This window comes from Nerophis ophidion, linkage group LG18 (genome assembly GCF_033978795.1).
Source record: "Nerophis ophidion isolate RoL-2023_Sa linkage group LG18, RoL_Noph_v1.0, whole genome shotgun sequence".
NCBI classification, from domain to species: Eukaryota; Metazoa; Chordata; class Actinopteri; order Syngnathiformes; family Syngnathidae; genus Nerophis; species Nerophis ophidion.
In genome coordinates, this window is record NC_084628.1 from 30,281,154 (window position 1) to 30,301,643 (window position 20,490).

At 40.0% G+C, this 20,490-nt stretch overlaps 1 protein-coding gene across 1 annotated transcript in view; it reads left to right on the forward strand.

Moving 5' to 3' along the window:
- The window catches only part of LOC133537098 (ubiquitin carboxyl-terminal hydrolase 16-like), a 49,877-nt gene extending 36,136 nt beyond the window's left edge, over positions 1 to 13,741 (forward strand). The window contains exons 12-17 of the mRNA XM_061877960.1: positions 690 to 836; positions 7,467 to 7,992; positions 8,056 to 8,147; positions 8,255 to 8,341; positions 13,248 to 13,383; positions 13,447 to 13,741. Coding sequence (XP_061733944.1) covers positions 690 to 836; positions 7,467 to 7,992; positions 8,056 to 8,147; positions 8,255 to 8,341; positions 13,248 to 13,383; positions 13,447 to 13,550 — 1,092 coding nt within the window. The 3' untranslated portion in view covers positions 13,551 to 13,741. The remainder of the gene's footprint in view (positions 1 to 689; positions 837 to 7,466; positions 7,993 to 8,055; positions 8,148 to 8,254; positions 8,342 to 13,247; positions 13,384 to 13,446) is intronic.
- Positions 13,742 to 20,490: the final 6,749 nt, after the last annotated feature.

Sequence of the window (20,490 nt, forward strand, 5' to 3'; positions counted from 1 at the left end):
TCAAACATTGTTTTTTTTAAACTGGTCAGCACAAAATGGACTCACTCTTACAAACACTCTCACACTTGCTCACTTTAAAAAGTGAGCATTCATATTCGGCAAATGTAGAATCTACCTCAGTTTCAGGATACTCAAAAACATATCCTGCTTGAATTTTACATATGCACTGGAACCTCAATTTACGAATTTAAATGGTTCATAAACAAGATTCGTAAGCAGAGAAGTTTGTATAATGAAGCACATTTCCCTATAAGAAACAATGTAAATGTGAATAATTGGTTCCAGCTTCGATATTTATTTAATATACAGTACTGTATATTAAATAAATATAAAAGGTGATGGATCAACTTTACAGTTATTAACAATCTCAAACAACAATGGCAAGCTGAACTGTGCTGCTCTAACACGAGCACTCACAAACCATCAGAAATTAACCTTTTTTTCCCCCCAGAAAAGTCCTTTTGTAATGACAATTAAAAACAAGCTGTTGTACGAAGCCTGCTTCCTCAATCTCTTCATTACGAGCAAGCACAAAACAGAAACACAGAGGCCTGTTTAGCAAGATGCAATAGTTCGTAAGCCGAAAAGTTATCAAATAGAGGGGTGTGTAAATGGAGGTTCCACTGTCAAACTTAGCATTGTGCAACATTCGATCCAACCTACCCATTTGTCCATATCTGCTCTTGCAGGCATACAGGAAGAAGAACCAGAAGAAAGTGGCTCAGAAAACCAGGGACTTGAGCGAAGACGGCGGGGAAAGTCCAAGTGAGGACGTCACCCCTGGAAGCAAGTACCAGCAGAAGAAAGCCAAGAAGCAGGCCAAGAAACAAGCCAAGGTGATGCTTTGGAAGGATTTTTTTAATTAGCCGTTTTTTTGGGATGTAAACAAGGGGTGTCCAAAGTGTGGCTCGGGGATAATGTGTTGCTCGTAGCTCATTCAAAGTGGAAACAAAGAGCTAACAGGTTAAATGTAATTAAAAAAATGATGCAATATTGGCTGCAATGACACAAAGCTGTCTTTAAATCTTTAAAGGCCAACTGAAATGAGATTTTCTTATTTAAACGGGGATAGCAGGTCCATTCTATGTGTCATACTTGATCATTTCGCGATATTGCCATATTTTTGCTGAAAGGATTTAGTAGAGAACATCCACGATAAAAGTTTGCAACTTTTGGCGCTGAGAGAAAAGCCCTGCCTCTACCGGAAGTCGCAGACGATGACGTCACACGTGTGGGGGCTCCTCACATATTCACATTGTTTTTATTGGGAGACTCCAACAAAAACAGCTATTCGGACCGAGAAAACGACAGTTTCCTCATTAATTTGAGTGAGGATGAAAGATTTGTGTTTGAGGATATTGATAGCGACGGACTAGAAAAAAAAAATAAGTTAAAAAAAAAAAATTGCATTGGGAAGGATTCCGATGTTTTTAGAGACATTTACTAGGATAATTCTGGGAAATCCCTTATCTTTCTATTGTGTTGCTAGTGCTTTAGTGAGTTAAATAGTACCTGATAGTCGGAAGGGTGTGTCCACGGGTGTCTTGACACCAATGTCTCAGGGGATTCGACGGCAGCTTTATGGACGGCACAAGCTCAGCTTTTCTCCGGCAAGAATCGACTTTTTATCACAATTTTCTCACCGAAACCTGCTGGTTGACATTCGGTCGGGATCCATGTTTGCTTGACCAAGCTCTGATCCATTGTAAAGTTTCACCTCCCGGAATTTTAAACAAGGAATCACCGTGTGTTTGTGTGGCTAAAGGTTAAAGCTTCCCAACTCCATCTTTCTACTGTGACTTCTCCAATATTAATTGAACAAATTGCAAAAGATTCAGCAACACATTTGTATCATCTGCAAATAATACTAACTTTAAGTACTTAGTAACTTTATACATGCCATTTACATTAAGATGAAACCATTTTGGTCCCAGTATTGATCCCTGGGGTACACCACAAGATATGTGGTGACATATCTTCACGTATTGCTTCCTTTCTGATTGCGCATTTCAGCATGGACATGCAGTTTGTCCCAAAATTTGCACATTCGAGGTTTTTTTGAGTGGTTTAATTTGGGATGTCTTTGTTTTGTGTTGAGAATGTGTCGCGAAACAAAAAAACAAGCTGCAAGCCACAACTGACCCCTGGGTCACACTTTGGATATTCCTTATTGAGCGATTTAACTATATATATGTATATATATATTAACATATGACTTATTTGAACACTTTTATAGTAAGAACCTTTTTACAAACCCCAAAAGCAGTGAAGTTGTCACATTGTGTAAATCGTAAATAAAAAGATAATACAATGGTTTGCAAAATCTTTTCAACTTATAATAAACTGCAAAGACAATATATTTAATGTTCACACTGAGAAATTTTGTCATTTTTTGCAAATGATCATGAACTTAAAATTTAATGGCAGCAACACATTGCAAAAAAGTTGTCAGAGGGGCATTTTTACCACTGTGTTACATGGCCTTTCCTCTTAACAACACTCAGGAAACATTTGGGAACTGAGGAGACACATTTTTGAAGAGGAATTATTTCCCATTCTTGCTTTATGTACAGCTTAAGTTGTTCAACAATCTCCTTTCTGCTATTTTAGGCTTCATATTTCGCCACACATTTTCAATGGGAGACAGGTCTGGACTACAGGCAGGCCAGACTCGTACCCACACTCTTTTACTATGCAGCCACTTGTTGTAACCTAAGGCTTGACATTGTCTTGCTGAAATAAGCAGGGGAGTCCATGATAATGTTGCTTGGATGGTAACATATGTTGTTCCAAAACCTGTATGTACCTTTCAGCATTAATGGTGCCTTCACAGATGTGTTAGTTACCCATGCCTTAGTCACTAATACACCCCCATACCAACACAGATGCTGGCTTTTCAACTTTGTGCCTAGAACAATCCGAATGGCTCTTTTCCTCTTTGTTCCAGAGGACACAACGTCCACCGTTTTCAAAAACAATTTGAAATGTGGACTCTTCAGAACAGAGAACACTTTTTCACTTTGCATCAGTCCATCTTAGATGAGCTCGGGCCCAGAGAAGCCGGCGCATTCCTGGGTGTTGTTGATAAATGGCTTTGGCTTTGCATTGTAGAGTTTGAAGTTGCACTTACAGATGTAGCGACCAACCGTAGTTACTGACAGTGGTTTTCTTAAGTGTTCCTGGGCCCATGTGGTGATATCCTTTACACACTGATGTCACTTTTTGATGCAGTACCGCCTGAGGGATCCTAGGTCCGTAATACCATGGCTTACGTGCAGTGATTTCTCCAGATTCTCAGAACCTTTTGATGATATTACAGAGCGTAGATGGTGAGCCCCCTAATTCCTTCCAATAGCTTGTTGAGAAATGTTGTTCTTAAACTGTTGGACAATTTGTTCAGGCATTTGTTGACAAAGTGGTGACCCTCGCCCCATTTTTGTTTGTGAATGACTGAGCATTTCATGTCCCAAGAGCTAGCTTCTGTAGCCAAGGATCGGACCGCCAAGTGCCCTGCCTTCGGCTGCCGCCCAGCTCACAATGCACCCGACCTCTATGGCCCCTCCTATGAGTGGTGAGCCCATTGGAGGGATGACCCACGTTGCCTCTTCGGGCTGTGCCCGGCCGGGCCCCATGGGGACAGGGCCGGCCACCAGGCGCTCGCCATCGTGCCCCAACTCCGGGCCTGGCTCCAGAGCGGGGCCCCGGTGACCCGCGTCCGGGCGAGGGAAATCTGAGTTCATTTTGTTGTAATTCCATAGAAGTCTTTGAGCTGCTCTTTGTCTGATCACTCACCTAGGACCTGTTTGTCTTGGGAGACCCTACCAGGGGGACATGAAAGCCCCCAGACAACATAGCTCCTAGGATCATTGGGACACGCAAACTCCTCTACCACGGTAAGGAAGCTGCAGTGGACTCTCCTATTTCTGGGGCTGAGGTCGCTGAGGTAGTTAAAAAGCTCCTCGGCGGCAAGGCCCCGGGGGTGGATGAGATCCGCCCGGAGTTCCTTAAGGCTCTGGATGCTGTGGGGCTGTCTTGGTTGACAAGACTCTGCAGCATCGCGTGGACATCGGGGGCGGTACCTCTGGATTGGCAGACCGGGGTGGTGGTCCCTCTCTTTAAGAAGGGGGACCGGAGGGTGTGTTCCAACTATCGTTGGATCACACTCCTCAGCCTTCCCGGTAAGGTTTATTCAGGTGTACTGGAGAGGAGGCTTCGCCGGATAGTCGAACCTCGGATTCAGGAGGAACAGTGTGGTTTTCGTCCTGGTCGTGGAACTGTGGACCAGCTCTATACTCTCGGCAGGGTTCTTGAGGGTGCATGGGAGTTTGCCCAACCAGTCTACATGTGCTTTGTGGACTTGGAGAAGGCATTCGACCGTGTCCCTCGGGGAGTCCTGTGGGGAGTGCTCAGAGAGTATGGGGTACCGGACTGTCTTATTGTGGCAGTCCGCTCCCTGTACGATCAGTGTCAGAGCTTGGTCCGCATTGCTGGCAGTAAGTCGGACACGTTTCCAGTGAGGGTTGGACTCCGCCAAGGCTGTCCTTTGTCACCGATTCTGTTCATAACTTTTATGGACAGAATTTCTAGGCGCAGCCAAGGCGTTGAGGGGATCCGGTTTGGTGGCCACGGGATTAGGTCTCTGCTTTTTGTAGATGATGTAGTCCTGATGGCTTCATCTGACCGGGATCTTCAGCTCTCACTGGATCGGTTCACAGCCGAGTGTGAAGCGACCGGAATGAGAATCAGCACCTCCAAGTCCGAGTCCATGGTTCTCGCCCGGAAAAGGGTGGAGTGCCATCTCCGGGTTGGGGAGGAGACCCTGCCCCAAGTGGAGGAGTTCAAGTACCTAGGAGTCTTGTTCACGAGTGGGGGAAGAGTGGATCGTGAGATCGACAGGCGGATCGGTGCGGCGTCTTCAGTAATGCGGACGTTGTATCGATCAGTTGTGGTGAAGAAGGAGCTGAGCCGGAAGGCAAAGCTCTCAATTTACCGGTCGATCTACGTTCCCATCCTCACCTATGGTCATGAGCTTTGGGTCATGACCGAAAGGATAAGATCACGGGTACAAGCGGCCGAAATGAGTTTCCTCCGCCGGGTGGCGGGGCTCTCCCTTAGAGATAGGGTGAGAAGCTCTGCCATCCGGGAGGAACTCAAAGTAAAGCCGCTGCTCCTTCACATCGAGAGGAGCCAGATGAGGTGGTTCGGGCATCTGGTCAGGATGCCACCCGAACGCCTCCCTAGGGAGGTGTTTAGGGCACGTCCAGCTGGTAGGAGGCCACGGGGAAGACCCAGGACACGTTGGGAAGACTATGTCTCCCGGCTGGCCTGGGAACGCCTCGGGATCCCCCGGGAAGAGCTAGACGAAGTGGCTGGAGATAGGGAAGTCTGGGCTTCCCTGCTTAGGCTGCTGCCCCCGCGACCCTACCTCGGATAAGCGGAAGATGATGGATGGATGGATGGATGAGCATTTCATGGACGCTGCTTTTATACACAATCCTGGCACCCACCTGTTCCCAATTAGCCCGTTCCCATGCGGGATGTTCCAAATAAGTTTTTGATGAGCATTCCTCAACTTTCTCAGTCTTTTTTGCCACTTGTGCCATCTTTTTAAACGAGTTATTATTATTAAGGTTTATTTGAAATAGGGACAGATAAAAAAAAAACATACACATCTGAAACAGTTATCCAATGTAGGCATCATGATGTTTGTAGCCAAAGCTAATTTACAACACTTGTCCCCAACAACAACTACAATAACAACAACAACAACAACAACAACAACAACAACAACAACACAGAGCCAACAACAGTAAAAGAGGAAAATAAAAATAATAAGGCAAAAATGAGTCGATAATAATGATAATAGAAATACTACAGACAAAGTGCAAACTAGATAAAAGCCAATAATAATAATAACAACACAAAGTACAGACTAAATAAAAACCGATTAGTAAAAATTAGTCAAACTAAACATGCGAACATGATTGCTGCTCAACTAGCCATCATTTTCTTTGTTTTTTGAAAGTGATGAGTGCAGATATACTTTTCAAAGTGTCAGGTAAAGAGTTCCATAAAAGGTCCTTTTATTGAAAAGGCAGTCCGGGCAAAAGATGTTCTACGGAATGGAACGCAACAGTTGCCTTTTGACATTACTCTGGTGGTAGATCTGGTACCACTTTAGAACATATATTATTCTAAAGAAATTGATGTGATGATTGCCCCCTAACCACGCCCACCTCAACCGACGCACGGAGGGGTGTGGGGGTGATGAGGTGTATAATGTAGCCCATAAGAGTTAGGGGCATGGGATTCTGGGTATTTCTTCTGTTGTTTTTATGTTGTGTTACAGTGCGGATGTTCTCCTGAAATGTGTTTGTCATTCTTGTTTGGTGTGGGTTCACAGTGTGGCGCATATTATAGTAAGAGTGTTAAAGTTATTTATATCACAACCATCAGTGTAACCTGTGTTGCTGTTGAACAAGTATGCCTTGACTTACAGTACGTGTGTCTGCAGTTACCACAATCAACATGTGACTGGGCTGGCAAGCTGTTAGCAAAGGTTGTAGGGGGCGTTAAAGGTTCCACCATTTTAGTTGTCAGGGTGAACACCAGCAGACATTCGCGTGAATAGATGCTCTGAAATTCGACAGTCTCCCGGAAAAATTAGGAGGGTTGGCAAGTTTGATGCTGTCAAGCGGCATTCATATAAGTTTCACGGGCCGCACTAACGTTACATTTTAATATTAAGGTGCGGGCCGCATGTCTGAGACCCCTGGTTTATACATAGCACAAAGCAAAAAAAAACTCTGTATGCAGTGTTATTTCATTTTAAATTTCAAAAGAGTTTTGTGGCTCCCATTGTTTCCTTTATTTTGTGAAATGGGTCAAAATGGCTCTTTGAGTGGTAAAGGTTGCTGACCCCTTTTGTAGATGATGCTACATATGGAATAAAAACGACACATAATGTTAATGCACCAGTCGAGGAAAATTATCAAACTACATAAATAACATCCAGTAATTTGATGTTGATATTTTACTATCTTGATAGATTGAATATAAACACCAATGAGTGGACTGATGAACATTATCACATCATTTATTCAGAAAGTATAGATGACGACTAGAGATGTCCGATAATGGCTTTTTTGCCGATATCTGATATTACGATATTGTCCAACTCTTAATTACCGATTCCGATATCAACCGATACCGATATATACAGTTGTGGAATTAACACATTATTATGCCTAATTTTGTTGTGAAATCTGAAGTTGTCTTTGTTTTTTAAGTTATCGTGCCGTGATTTTACCAGTCCGGCCCACTCGGGAGTAGATTTTTCTCCATGTGGTCCCCTCTTCCAAAATGATTTTGACACCCCTGCTTTAACCCTTTAATGGCTGAGACCCTTTTGGGTTCTTGAACAAAATGGAGAAAGGATTTACCTAACGCCTCCTTTTCACTCGCAGCACCAGAAGAGGCAGCAGAAGCTGGAGAGCAAAGTGGTCTTCAGCAGCGTGACGGAGAACCCGCAGATCGAGGTTGCCCAGGAGAAAGGCGACACGGCGCCAGCCAGCCCCCCAAAGACCAACCCGCAGGTCCAGCCTGAAAAAGAAGACTCCTCGTCGCCGGCCTCCAACCGCTTCGCCCTTCTGTCCGGGACGCGGCACCCCGACAGCTGGCAGGAAGACGAGGACGACATGGACGCCCAGCTGGTGGGCGAGATGGAGAAGATCAACTTGAACGACGCCTTCATCGACTCGGACGCCATGGAGACGTGTGCGGAGAGCGAGGACGACATGCCGGAGGAGGCCAAGGAATACACGGTAGTCAACCAGGACCCGGACCTGGCCTTCCAGACTCTGGCCAGCAGGCCGGCTCCAGACCAGCAGGAGTGCTCGGTGGAGTCGTGTCTGTTCCACTTCACGCAGGAGGAAACCCTGAGCCACAACAACAGCCTGCTGTGTGTCACCTGCAGCAGGGACAAAGCTGCAGGTAAAACCTCAATTGTGAGCGCGCCTGACGGGCCGAGAGTCACCTTCTGCCCTTCCTGTCCAGGCTCCAAGAAGGTCTACACTGAAGCCTTGAAGCAAATGCTAATCTCATCTCCACCGCCTGTGCTGACGCTTCACCTGAAGAGATTTCAACAGGTGATGATGATGATGATTGCCACTTTTCATGTGCAGTGTTTAATCCTCCCTGTGTTGTGTATAATAACTACAGTATATGTAAGTTAAATCCTTCTTGTGTTGTGAAGAATGGCTACAGTATATGTAAAGTGAACCGACACGTGCCCTTCCCCCTCCTTCTGGACATCGCACCTTTCTGTGCCCTCAAATGTAAGGTAAATAAGACATGTCTTCATCCATCACACTTGGCCTCATGTTATATATCTATATATAGATGTATGTATATATAGATACATATGTATATATATATATATATATATATATATACAGTGGGGCAAAAAAGTATTTAGTCAGCCACTGATTGTGGAAGTTCTACCACTTAAATGATGACAGAGGTCTGTAATTTTCATCATAGGTATCAATCAATCAATGTTTATTTTTATAGCCCTAAATCACAAATGTCTCAAAGGACTGCACAAACCACTGCGACTACGACATCCTCCGAAAACCCCACATAAGGGCAAGGAAAACTCACACCCAGTGGGACGTCGGTGACAATGATGACTATGAGAACCTTGGAGAGGAAACAAATGAATTCATTTGTAAATAATGGTGGCAAATAAGTATTTGGTCAACCATTCAAAGCGCTCACTGATGGAAGGAGGTTTGGCTCAAAATCTCACGATACATGGCCCCATTCATTCTTTCCTTAACACGGATCAATCGTCCTGTCCCCTTAGCAGAAAAACAGCTCCAAAGCATGATGTTTCCACCCCCATGCTTTACAGTAGGTGTGGTGTTCTTGGGATGCAACTCAGTATTCTTCTTCCTCCAAACACGACAAGTTGAGTTTACAGTATACTAAAAAGTTCTATTTTGGTTTCATCTGACCACATGACATTCTCCCAATCCTCTGCTGTATCATTCATGTATCCATTTTGGTATAAACTCAACTCGTCGTGTTTGGAGGATGAAGAATACTGAGTTGCATCCCGAGAACACCAGACCTACTGTGAAGCATGGGGGTGGAAACATCATGCTTTGGGGCTGTTTTTCTGCTAAGGGGACAGGACGATTGATCCGTGTTAAGGAAAGAATGAATGGGGCCATGTATCGTGAGATTATGAGCCAAAACCTCCTTCCATCAGTGAGAGCTTTGAATGGTTGACGAAATACTTATTTTCCACAATAATTTACAAATAAATTCTTTAAAATTCCTACAATGTGAATTCCTGGATTTTTTTTCCACATTCTGTCTCTCACAGTTGAAGTGTACCTATGATGAAAATTACAGACCTCTGTCATCATTTTAAGTGGGAGAACTTGCAGAATCGGTGGCTGACTAAATACTTTTTTGCCCCACTGTATATATGTATGTATGTATAGCTATGTATGTATATATGTGTGTGTGTGTATATATGTATATGTGTGTATATTGTATAATATGTGTGTATGTATATATATATATATATATATATATATATATATATTAATATATATATATATATGTATGTATATATATATATATATACCTCTGTACCTTGGTTCGGAGGTCATGGTTCATTTTCGGTACAGTAAGAAAACAACAAAATATAAATTTTTGGAGTATTTATATAACAAATTTGCTAAATCTTCCACCAGAAATATTTTTCTTAGTGGAATATTTGATGTGTGGTAATCGGAAACTTGGATAGGTCAATAATTCATAATAACATTGATTTTGATTCAATATTATGTTTTAAGCAATGACAGTTTGAAAGAAGAAAAAAACAGCTTTGTTTTATTAGTAAACGTTGCAACTTTTTCTAAATTACATTTAGCCTTCAAGCTTTTTATTTCACTTTTGTTTATGTTTTTGTTTATTTTAATAGTATTCTTAGAATGTGCAATGGGCCTTTAAAACATTAGCTGTGGGCCGCAAATGGCCTGCGGGGCACACTTTTGACACCCCTGCTATAGATAATAAAAAATAAAATCTGATAAATCAATGGATAAAAAGCAGAGCCTGGCGATGCATGCGCATTTATCATAACTCTCTCGCTCTCTGTCTCTGTCCCTCCCTCACGAATGTTGCTGCGCACACCACTTTTATTTTGTTTTTTAACCCCTTCTTAACCCTGAACATACATTGAAAATACACGCAACCCTTACTTAAAATGCCGGACATTCGAGGCATTTAAGAAACTCCACCTGGACAGCTCCGCAAAGAGGACATGATTGAAACTTTTATTAGTAGATTGCACAGTTCAGTACATATTCCGTACAATTGACCACTAAATGGTAACACCCAAATAAGTTTTTCAACTTGTCCACATTAATCAATTCATGGTGCCTCGGTGTGCATTGTTTACACCAGTGTTTTTCAACCTTTTTTGAACCAGGGCACATTTTTTGAGTTGAAAAAATGCGGAGGCACACCACTAATAGAACTCATTAAAAAAACGAAACTCAGTTGACAGTAAAAAGTGGTTGTCACAATTGTTGGATATGACTTTAAAGCAGGGGTAAGGGAACCTATGGTTTTAGAGCCAGATGCTCTCAGATAAATCTTAGCTGACATTGCTTAACACGATAAGTAATTAATAATTCCGCCGGTAATCACAGTGTTAAAAATAACGTTCGAATTATGCATTTTTGTCCAACCATCCATTATCTATCGCACCTGTTCAAGAAGTCGCTTTAATTGTAAGAAGTACCATATTTATTATTGGTTAGCTTTAGAATAACAATGTTATTATCTTGGGGACAACGTGGCGAAGTTGGGACGGTGGCCATGCCAAAAATCTGAGGGTTATTGGTTCAATCCCCACCTTCTACCATCTTCGTCCCGTCCGTTGTGTCCTTGAGCAAGACATTTCACCCTTGCTCCTTATGGGTCCTGGTTAGCGCCTTGCATGGCAGCTCCCTCCATCAGTGTGTGAATGTGTGTGTGAATGGGTGAATGTGGAAATAGTGTCAAAGCACTTTGGGCTCCTTAAAAAATGGTAGAAAAGCGCTATACAAGTACAACCATTTACTTTTTTCTTTTTTTTTTACCATTTTTAAAAAGAATAAGAGACTTATTATACTATAAAAATATTAGTCTTAAAAATGCACGCATTTAGTTGTATTCAGTGTTAAAAAAAAGATTATATGGCTCTCACAGAAATACATTTTGAAATATTTGGCTTTCATGGCTTTCTCAGCCAGAAAGGTTCCCGACCCCTGCTTTAAGGCATAACCAAGCATGTATCTATATAGCTCTTGTCTCAAAGTAGGTGTACTGTCACCACCTGTCACATCACACCCAGACTTATTTGGACTTTTTTGCTGTTTTCTTGTGTGTAGTCTTTTACTTCTTGTCTTGCGCTCGTATTTTGGTGGATTTTTCTCCCGAGTTTTCCTGTAGCAGTTTCATGTCTTCCTTTGAGCGATATTTCCCACATCTACTTTGTTTTTATCCTTCATTGTGGGGACATTGTCATGTCATGTTCGGATGTATATTGTGGAAGCCATCTTTGCTCCACAGTAAGTCTTTGCTGTCGTCCAGCGTTCTGTTTTTGTTTACTTCGTAGCCAGTTCAGTTTTATTTTTGTTCTGCATAGCCTTCCCTTAGCTTCAATGCCTTTTTTTAGGGGCACTTACCTTTTGTTTATTTCTTGTTTATGCATTAAATACCATACTGCCTCCCGTTGTATCAACATCTACAAAGCAATTAATTACCTGCTGCCACCTACTGATATGGAAGAGTATTACACGGTTACTCTGCAGAGCTCTAGACAGCACCGACACTCAACAACAACACATCATTTGCAGACTATAATTACTGGTTTGCTAAAATATATTTTTAACCCAAATAAGTAAAATTAGATAATCTCCCATGGCACACCAGACCGTATCTCAGTGGTTGAAAAACACTGGTTTACACTTAGTATGTCCGTGTTGTTCGGTACACCTCTCCCGTCCAAAGGCAAAACCCAATAACTAAATTTTTGTCAAAACTGAGCTGATAATAATTTTGGAGTTCCTAGGTGATATGCTTTACATTAGTGTATGCGATATTGTAATTTGTTCCGTAAGTAAGCTGTTACGCGCATGGCAGGACCTAGCAACTACCACATAACCGCGTAGATACAACAGAAAAACCTAGTATCTGAAGGGACCAATCGGAGCTTCTTTGGCCTTATTGTCTTTAATGAGACATTTGCACGAATGGGGGCCGACGGTCAACCTGATTATGTGATATTTTGGCCCGAGGGGATATTTGGAAGATCGGCCCAGGACATTGCAAGCACCTTCATTAAATGTATTGTTCTTGATTCTTCCCCTTGCATACTCTTTTGGGCAGATAACTGTGGAGGTCAAAATAAAAACTGGACGCTGTACACGGCTCTTGCCCAATGTGCAAACGCAGAATTGGGCCCACCCGAGATGTTGATAAAATATCTGGAGAAAGGGCACACGGTCACGAGAGCAGATTCAATCCATGGCTCAATCGGCAAGAAAATGAAAGCTCAAGAAAACATCTATACGTTTGATGACTTTGTAGATCTTTGTAAGACAGCATCAAGATAGATTGGTTTTCCTTTGTTTTTCTCAAAATCAGCTAGAAGTGAGTTACTAGGTTTTGCCTTTGGACGGGAGACCTCCGAACCGAACCTAAACCCTTGTATGGAAACGGTTCAATACAAATACATGTACCGTTACACCCCCTAATATATATCCATCCATCCATTTTCTACCGCTTATTCCCTTTCGGGGTCGCGGGGGGCGCTGGCGCCTATCTCAGCTACAATCGATACATATATATATATTTTTTGGGGTATTTCACATTGTTAGCTTAGTACTATTAGCATCCTAGCTTTTTTTTTTTTTTTTTTTTTTTTTTTAGCTCATTTGCACATATTTTTTGTTGAGGCAATCTGGCAAGCTTGCTTAATGCAAGCATTTAATTTCGGCTCTGGCTGTCCGGCATTCACAAAAAAAATGTCTAGTGAAATTGCACTTTCTCGTCCTTCAAAAAAATCCAAATATTCTCCTGGTTTTGAAGGTGACACATCTACCGACATGGGCCCCGTGTGATTTGCCAGCGTGTGGGCCCTTGTTAATAGCATGTTTATAAACAAAAGTGTTCATCCGCAGAACGTGCCGGAAGGTGAGAGCCAAATGTTGTACAGCCTGTACGGCATCGTGGAGCACAGCGGCACCATGAGGTCGGGTCACTACACGGCCTACGTGAAGGTTCGCCCACACGGCCCCGGCAGACTGGTAGCGGGAGGTGCGTGGACAGAAGGATGACTCGGCGTGTCGCTGGTGTTCCGTAACCGACTATATCTTGTAGGAGGATCGTGGTTCCACGTCAGCGACACCAGTGTGCAGCCCACCAGCGAGAGCAAAGTGCAGAGCAGCCAAGCCTACCTCCTGTTCTACGAGAGACTCCTCTGATCTACACTTGAGTGCCTGCGTGGCTCCTCATCGCCTGAGCTGGTCTGGAATGAACTGGACTCCTCAGAGGATTTTTTACTCAGTGGGTGTTGGGAGACCAACCAGAAGTTTGCGTCTGTACTTTCTTCCCCCAATCGTGGGAATGTGTCAGGATGTGCAAACAAAGTCATAAATAGTTTTTTTTTTCACAACCCTTCATGTCGACTCTCATTCACTTCAAGCCCTACTTAACCCACTTCCTGGGAAACTTACCAAGGAGCTGTTTGTAGTATTAGTGCTCTGGTACTGTTCCCCTAGCATTCGAAACAGCGGTTTATTCTGATCTCCTGCCGGTCTTGCACCTCCCTTTTATCTCGAAAATCCTCAAAAAAATTGTCACACAGCAGCAAAATTAACTTTGCATCTAACAATCTCTGTGAATGTCCGGTTTTAGGGCAAATCATCGCAAAAACGCCCTATTACTAATTATGGATGTGTCATCTATGTTGCTGCTACTTGATCTTAGCGCTGCTTTCGATACTGTCGCTCATAACATTCTATTAGAACATATCAAAACACGTATCGATTTGACTTTAGTTGTATAAATACTCTTTGATTAATTGCTCCGAGATCAGTGGTTCTCAAACTTTTTTCACCAAGTCTCACCTCAGAAAAACACCATGATCACCAACATTAACATACAGAAGCAAAGTCGGCCTGAGTATTCATTAAAAATAAAGCCGAGGTTTTATTTAACGATTATATTTGATATTTTTGGCCACTGTTACATAACAATGTACAAACATAAATAACAATGACTGTCGATACATGTCATTATGGTGGTATTTAATGAATACTTAGGTGGCGCAGTGGAAGAGTGGCCGTGCGCAACCCGACGGTCACTGGTTCAAATCCCACCTAGAACCAACCTTGTCACGTCCGTTGTGTCCTGAGCAAGACACTTCACCCTTGCTCCTGATGGTTGCTGGTTGGCGCCTTGCATGGCAGCTCCCTCCATCAGTGTGTGAATGTGTGTGTGAATGGGTAAATGTGGAAGTAGTGTCAAAGCGCTTTGAGTACCTTGAAGGTAGAAAAGCGCTATACAAGTACAACCCATTTATTTATTTATTTACTACGCTACTGTATTTTATCGTGGTACTTAATGAACACTTAGGTTGACTACACTACTGTATTTTATTTGTTATTATGGCGGTACTTGATGAATACTTAGGTCTACTGCACTACTCTATTTTAATGTTGTCATGGTGGTACTTAATGAATACTTAGGTCTACTACACTACTGTATTTAATGTCATTATGGTGGTACTTGATGAATACTTTGGTGTACTACACTACTGTATTTAATGTCATTATGGTGGTACTTAATGAATACTTAGGTCTACTACACTACTGTATTAATGTTGTCATTATGGTGGTACTTAATGAATACATAGGTCTACTACACTACTGTATTCGAATGTTGTCATTATGGTGGTACTTGATGAATACTGAGGTCTACTACACTGCTGTATTTAATGTTGACATCATGGTGGTACTTAATGAATACTTAGGTCGACTACACTACTGTATTTTAATGTTTTTATGGCGGTACTTGAATACTTAAGTCTACTACACTACTGTATTTTAATGTTGTCATTATGGTGGTACTATTGCATTTTAATGTTATCATTATGGTGGTACTTAATGAATACTTAGGTCAACTACACTACTGTATTTTGATGTAGTCATTATGGTGGTACTTGATGAATACTTAAGTCTACTACACTACTGTATTTTAATGTCATTATGGTGGTACTTAATGAATACTTAGGTCTACTACAATACTGTATTTTAATGTTGTCATTATGGTGGTACTTGATGAATACTTAGGTCTACTACACTACTGTATTTTAATGTTGTCATTATGGTGGTACTTGATGAATACTTAGGTCTACTACACTACTGTATTTTAATGTTGTCATTATGGTGGTACTTAATGAATACTTAGGTCTACTACACTACTGTATTTTAATGTTGTCATTATGGTGATACTTAATGAATACTTAGGTCTACCACACTACTGTATTTTAATGTCATTATGGTGGTACTTAATGAATACTTGGGTCTACTACACTACTGTATTTTAATGTCATTATGGTAGTACTTGATGAATACTTAGGTCTACTACACTACTGTATTTTAATGTTGTCATTATGGTGGTACTTAATGAATACGTAGGTCTACTACACTACTGTATTTTAATGTAATTATGGTGGTACTTGATGAATACTTAGGTCTACTACACTACTGTATTTTAATGTTATCATTATGGTGGTACTTAATGAATACTTAGGTCTACTACACTACTGTATTTTAATGTTATCATTATGGTGGTACTTGATGAATACTTAGATCGACTCCACTACTGTATTTTAATGTAGTCATCATGGTGGCATTTAATGAATACTTAGGTCTACTACACTACTGTATTTTAATGTTGTCATTATGGTGGTACTTGATGAATACTTAGGTCTACTACACTACTGTATTTTAATGTTGTCATTATGGTGGTACTTGATGAATACTTTGGTGTACTGCACTACTGTATTTCAATGTCATGGTGGTACTTGATGAATACTTAGGTCTACTACACCACTGTATTTTAATGTTTTCATTATGGTGGTACTTAATGAATACTTAGGTCTACTACACTACTGTATTAATGTTGTCATTATGGTGGTACTTAATGAATACATAGGTCTATTACACTACTGTATTTTAATGTTGTCATTATGGTGGTACTTGATGAATACTTAGGTCTACTACACTGCTGTATTTAATGTTGACATCATGGTGGTACTTAATGAATACTTAGGTCGACTACACTACTGTATTTTAATGTTTTTATGGAGGTACTTGAATACTTAAGTCTACTACAATACTGTATTTTAATGTTGTCATTATGGTGGTACTTGATAAATACTTAGGTCTACTACACTACTGTATTTTAATGTTGTCATTATGGTGGTACTTGATGAATACTTAGGTCTCCTACACTACTGTATTTTAATGTTGTCATTATGGTGGTACTTAATGAATACTTAGGTCTACTACATTACTGTATTTTAATGTTGTCATTATGGTGGTACTTAATGAATACTTAGATCTACTACACTACTGTATTTTAATGTCATGGTGGTACTTAATGAATACTTGGGTCTACTACACCACTGTATTTTAATGTCATTATGGTAGTACTTGATGAATACTTAGGTCTACTACACTACTGTATTTTAATGCTGTCAATGTGGTGGTACTTAATGAATACTTAGGTCTACTACACTACTGTATTTCATGTCATTATGGTGGTACTTGATGAATACTTTGGTGTACTACACTACTGTATTTAATGTCATTATGGTGGTACTTGATGAATACTTAGGTCTACTACACTACTGTATTTTAATGTCATTATGGTGGTACTTGATGAATACTTAGGTCTACTACAACACTGTATTTTAATGTTTTCATTATGGTGGTACTTAATGAATACTTAGGTCTACTACACTACTGTATTAATGTTGTCATTATGGTGGTACTTAATGAATACATAGGTCTACTACACTACTGTATTTGAATGTTGTCATTATGGTGGTACTTGATGAATACTGAGGTCTACTACACTGCTGTATTTAATGTTGACATCATGGTGGTACTTAATGAATACTTAGGTCGACTACACTACTGTATTTTAATGTTTTTATGGCGGTACTTGAATACTTAAGTCTACTACACTACTGTATTTTAATGTTGTCATTATGGTGGTACTATTGCATTTTAATGTTATCATTATGGTGGTACTTAATGAATACTTAGGTCAACTACACTACTGTATTTTGATGTAGTCATTATGGTGGTACTTGATGAATACTTAAGTCTACTACACTACTGTATTTTAATGTCATTATGGTGGTACTTAATGAATACTTAGGTCTACTACAATACTGTATTTTAATGTTGTCATTATGGTGGTACTTGATGAATACTTAGGTCTACTACACTACTGTATTTTAATGTTGTCATTATGGTGGTACTTGATGAATACTTAGGTCTACTACACTACTGTATTTTAATGTTGTCATTATGGTGGTACTTGATGAATACTTAGGTCTACTACACTACTGTATTTTAATGTTGTCATTATGGTGGTACTTGATGAATACTTTGGTGTACTGCACTACTGTATTTCAATGTCATGGTGGTACTTGATGAATACTTAGGTCTACTACACCACTGTATTTTAATGTTTTCATTATGGTGGTACTTAATGAATACTTAGGTCTACTACACTACTGTATTAATGTTGTCATTATGGTGGTACTTAATGAATACATAGGTCTATTACACTACTGTATTTTAATGTTGTCATTATGGTGGTACTTGATGAATACTTAGGTCTACGACACTGCTGTATTTAATGTTGACATCATGGTGGTACTTAATGAATACTTAGGTCGACTACACTACTGTATTTTAATGTTTTTATGGAGGTACTTGAATACTTAAGTCTACTACAATACTGTATTTTAATGTTGTCATTATGGTGGTACTTGATAAATACTTAGGTCTACTACACTACTGTATTTTAATGTTGTCATTATGGTGGTACTTGATGAATACTTAGGTCTACTACACTACTGTATTTTAATGTTGTCATTATGGTGGTACTTAATGAATACTTAGGTCTACTACATTACTGTATTTTAATGTTGTCATTATGGTGGTACTTAATGAATACTTAGATCTACTACACTACTGTATTTTAATGTCATTATGGTGGTACTTAATGAATACTTGGGTCTACTACACCACTGTATTTTAATGTATTTATGGTAGTACTTGATGAATACTTAGGTCTACTACACTACTGTATTTTAATGCTGTCAATATGGTGGTACTTAATGAATACTTAGGTCTACTACACTACTGTATTTTAATGTCATTATGGTGGTACTTGATGAATACTTAGGTCTACTACACTACTGTATTTTAATGTTATCATTATGGTGGTACTTAATGAATACTTAGGTCTTCTACACTACTGTATTTTAATGTTATCATTATGGTGGTACTTGATGAATACTTAGATCGACTCCACTACTGTATTTTAATGTAGTCATCATGGTGGCATTTAATGAATACTTAGGTCTACTACACTACTGTATTTTAATGTTGTCATTATGGTGGTACTTGATGAATACTTGGGTCTACTACACTACTGTATTTTAATGTTGTCATTATGGTGGTACTTGATGAATACTTAGGTCTACTACACTACTGTATTTTAATGTTATAATTATGGTGGTACTTAATGAATACTTAGGTCTACTACACTACTGTATTTTAATGTTGTCATTATGGTGGTACTTGATGAATACTTAGGTCTACTACACTACTATATTTTATTGTTGTCATTATGGTGGTACCTAATGAATACTTTACACTACTGTATTTTAATGTAGTCATCATGGTGGTATTTAATGAATACTTAAGCCTACGCGACTGTATAGTGGTACTTTGGCAACACGGTGTAAAAACCTCTGATGTAGAGTACAGTACATATTTACAGATTTCTGTGGTGTACCACATTTTGAGAATCACTGTTCTAGAGATGCGACTTTTACAAACAAACTGAGTTTTTGAACGGTACTTTGAACAATGATTGGATGAACTATTTTTATTTTATTGAGTCACTTTGTTTGGAGTCACTTTTACGGTTCATTGTTGTCATGGTAGTCAAGTGAACACACACCAGGTATGGTAGTACAATTTACATTTTTATAATATCCTAATCTTTATTCTACCTTCATATACATATTATTTTGTGTACTTGAAACTATTATTAAAATGTAATAACGTACTTTAGGTTAGGGATAATTCTAAACAGTTACTGTCAAACATGGAACGTGGGACCAACTTTTACGGTAAAATTAAACACAATTATTGCCAATATTTCTGAATAATTCTTACCAATACAGTAAGATTTGTGTAAAAATTTCAATGATACTGATCCACATTGTCCCTTATATTTATCACAGGGGTGTCCAAAGTGCGGCCCGGGGGCCAATTGCGGACATGTCATAAATTAGAACATTACACAAAAAAACCTGATAATTTTCAAATGGACCAAAAATTGGACTTGAAAATCTAAATGGCCGACAATTTGTGCGTGGGATGAACATACCACCAAATCCATGATTTCCCGCGTCCTGACATGGAAAAAGTGCACACATTTCTTGCAAGATACGTTTTTGAGCGTGTTAAAGCCCTTGAAAGTGTTAGTTGATGGTATTTGTAAATATGAGATGAAATGTAAAATTTTTAAGGCAAGGCAAGGCAAGGCATGTTAGTTGGTACTTTAGAGCAGTGGTCCCCAACCACCAGTCCGAGGAACGGTGCCCGTCCCCGGTGCAACATTTGCTGCCGGGCCGGAGAGAGATATGAAATACTTTATAAAGGACTGCATTTCTCTTGCCTGTCCCACTAGACCAGGGATGTCAAACTAATTTTCATTGAGGGCCACACCACAGTCATGGCCGCCAATAGAGGGCCGCTTGTAACAGTAAATATTTAATGAATTTGCCAATGAATTTAAATATTTTACATTTTCTTAACGTAAAGAGTAAAACAGTTTTTTACAGAAAAAACTGGCAGCTTAGTTGCCAGACTTTTACTGTAAAATATAGATGGATAGATCGTACTTTATTGTACCCTCAGGAGAGTTCCCTCAGGAATATTAAAATTCCAGCAGCAGTGTACAGAATTTAGATCGAATTTAAAAAGTAAATAATGGGGGTATAAATGGAAACAAAATATTACAATAAGAATAAACATAGAAAGCAACAATGAGAATAAAAATAAAACAGTAAAATATGAATATAACAAGAGAAACTAGGCAGTA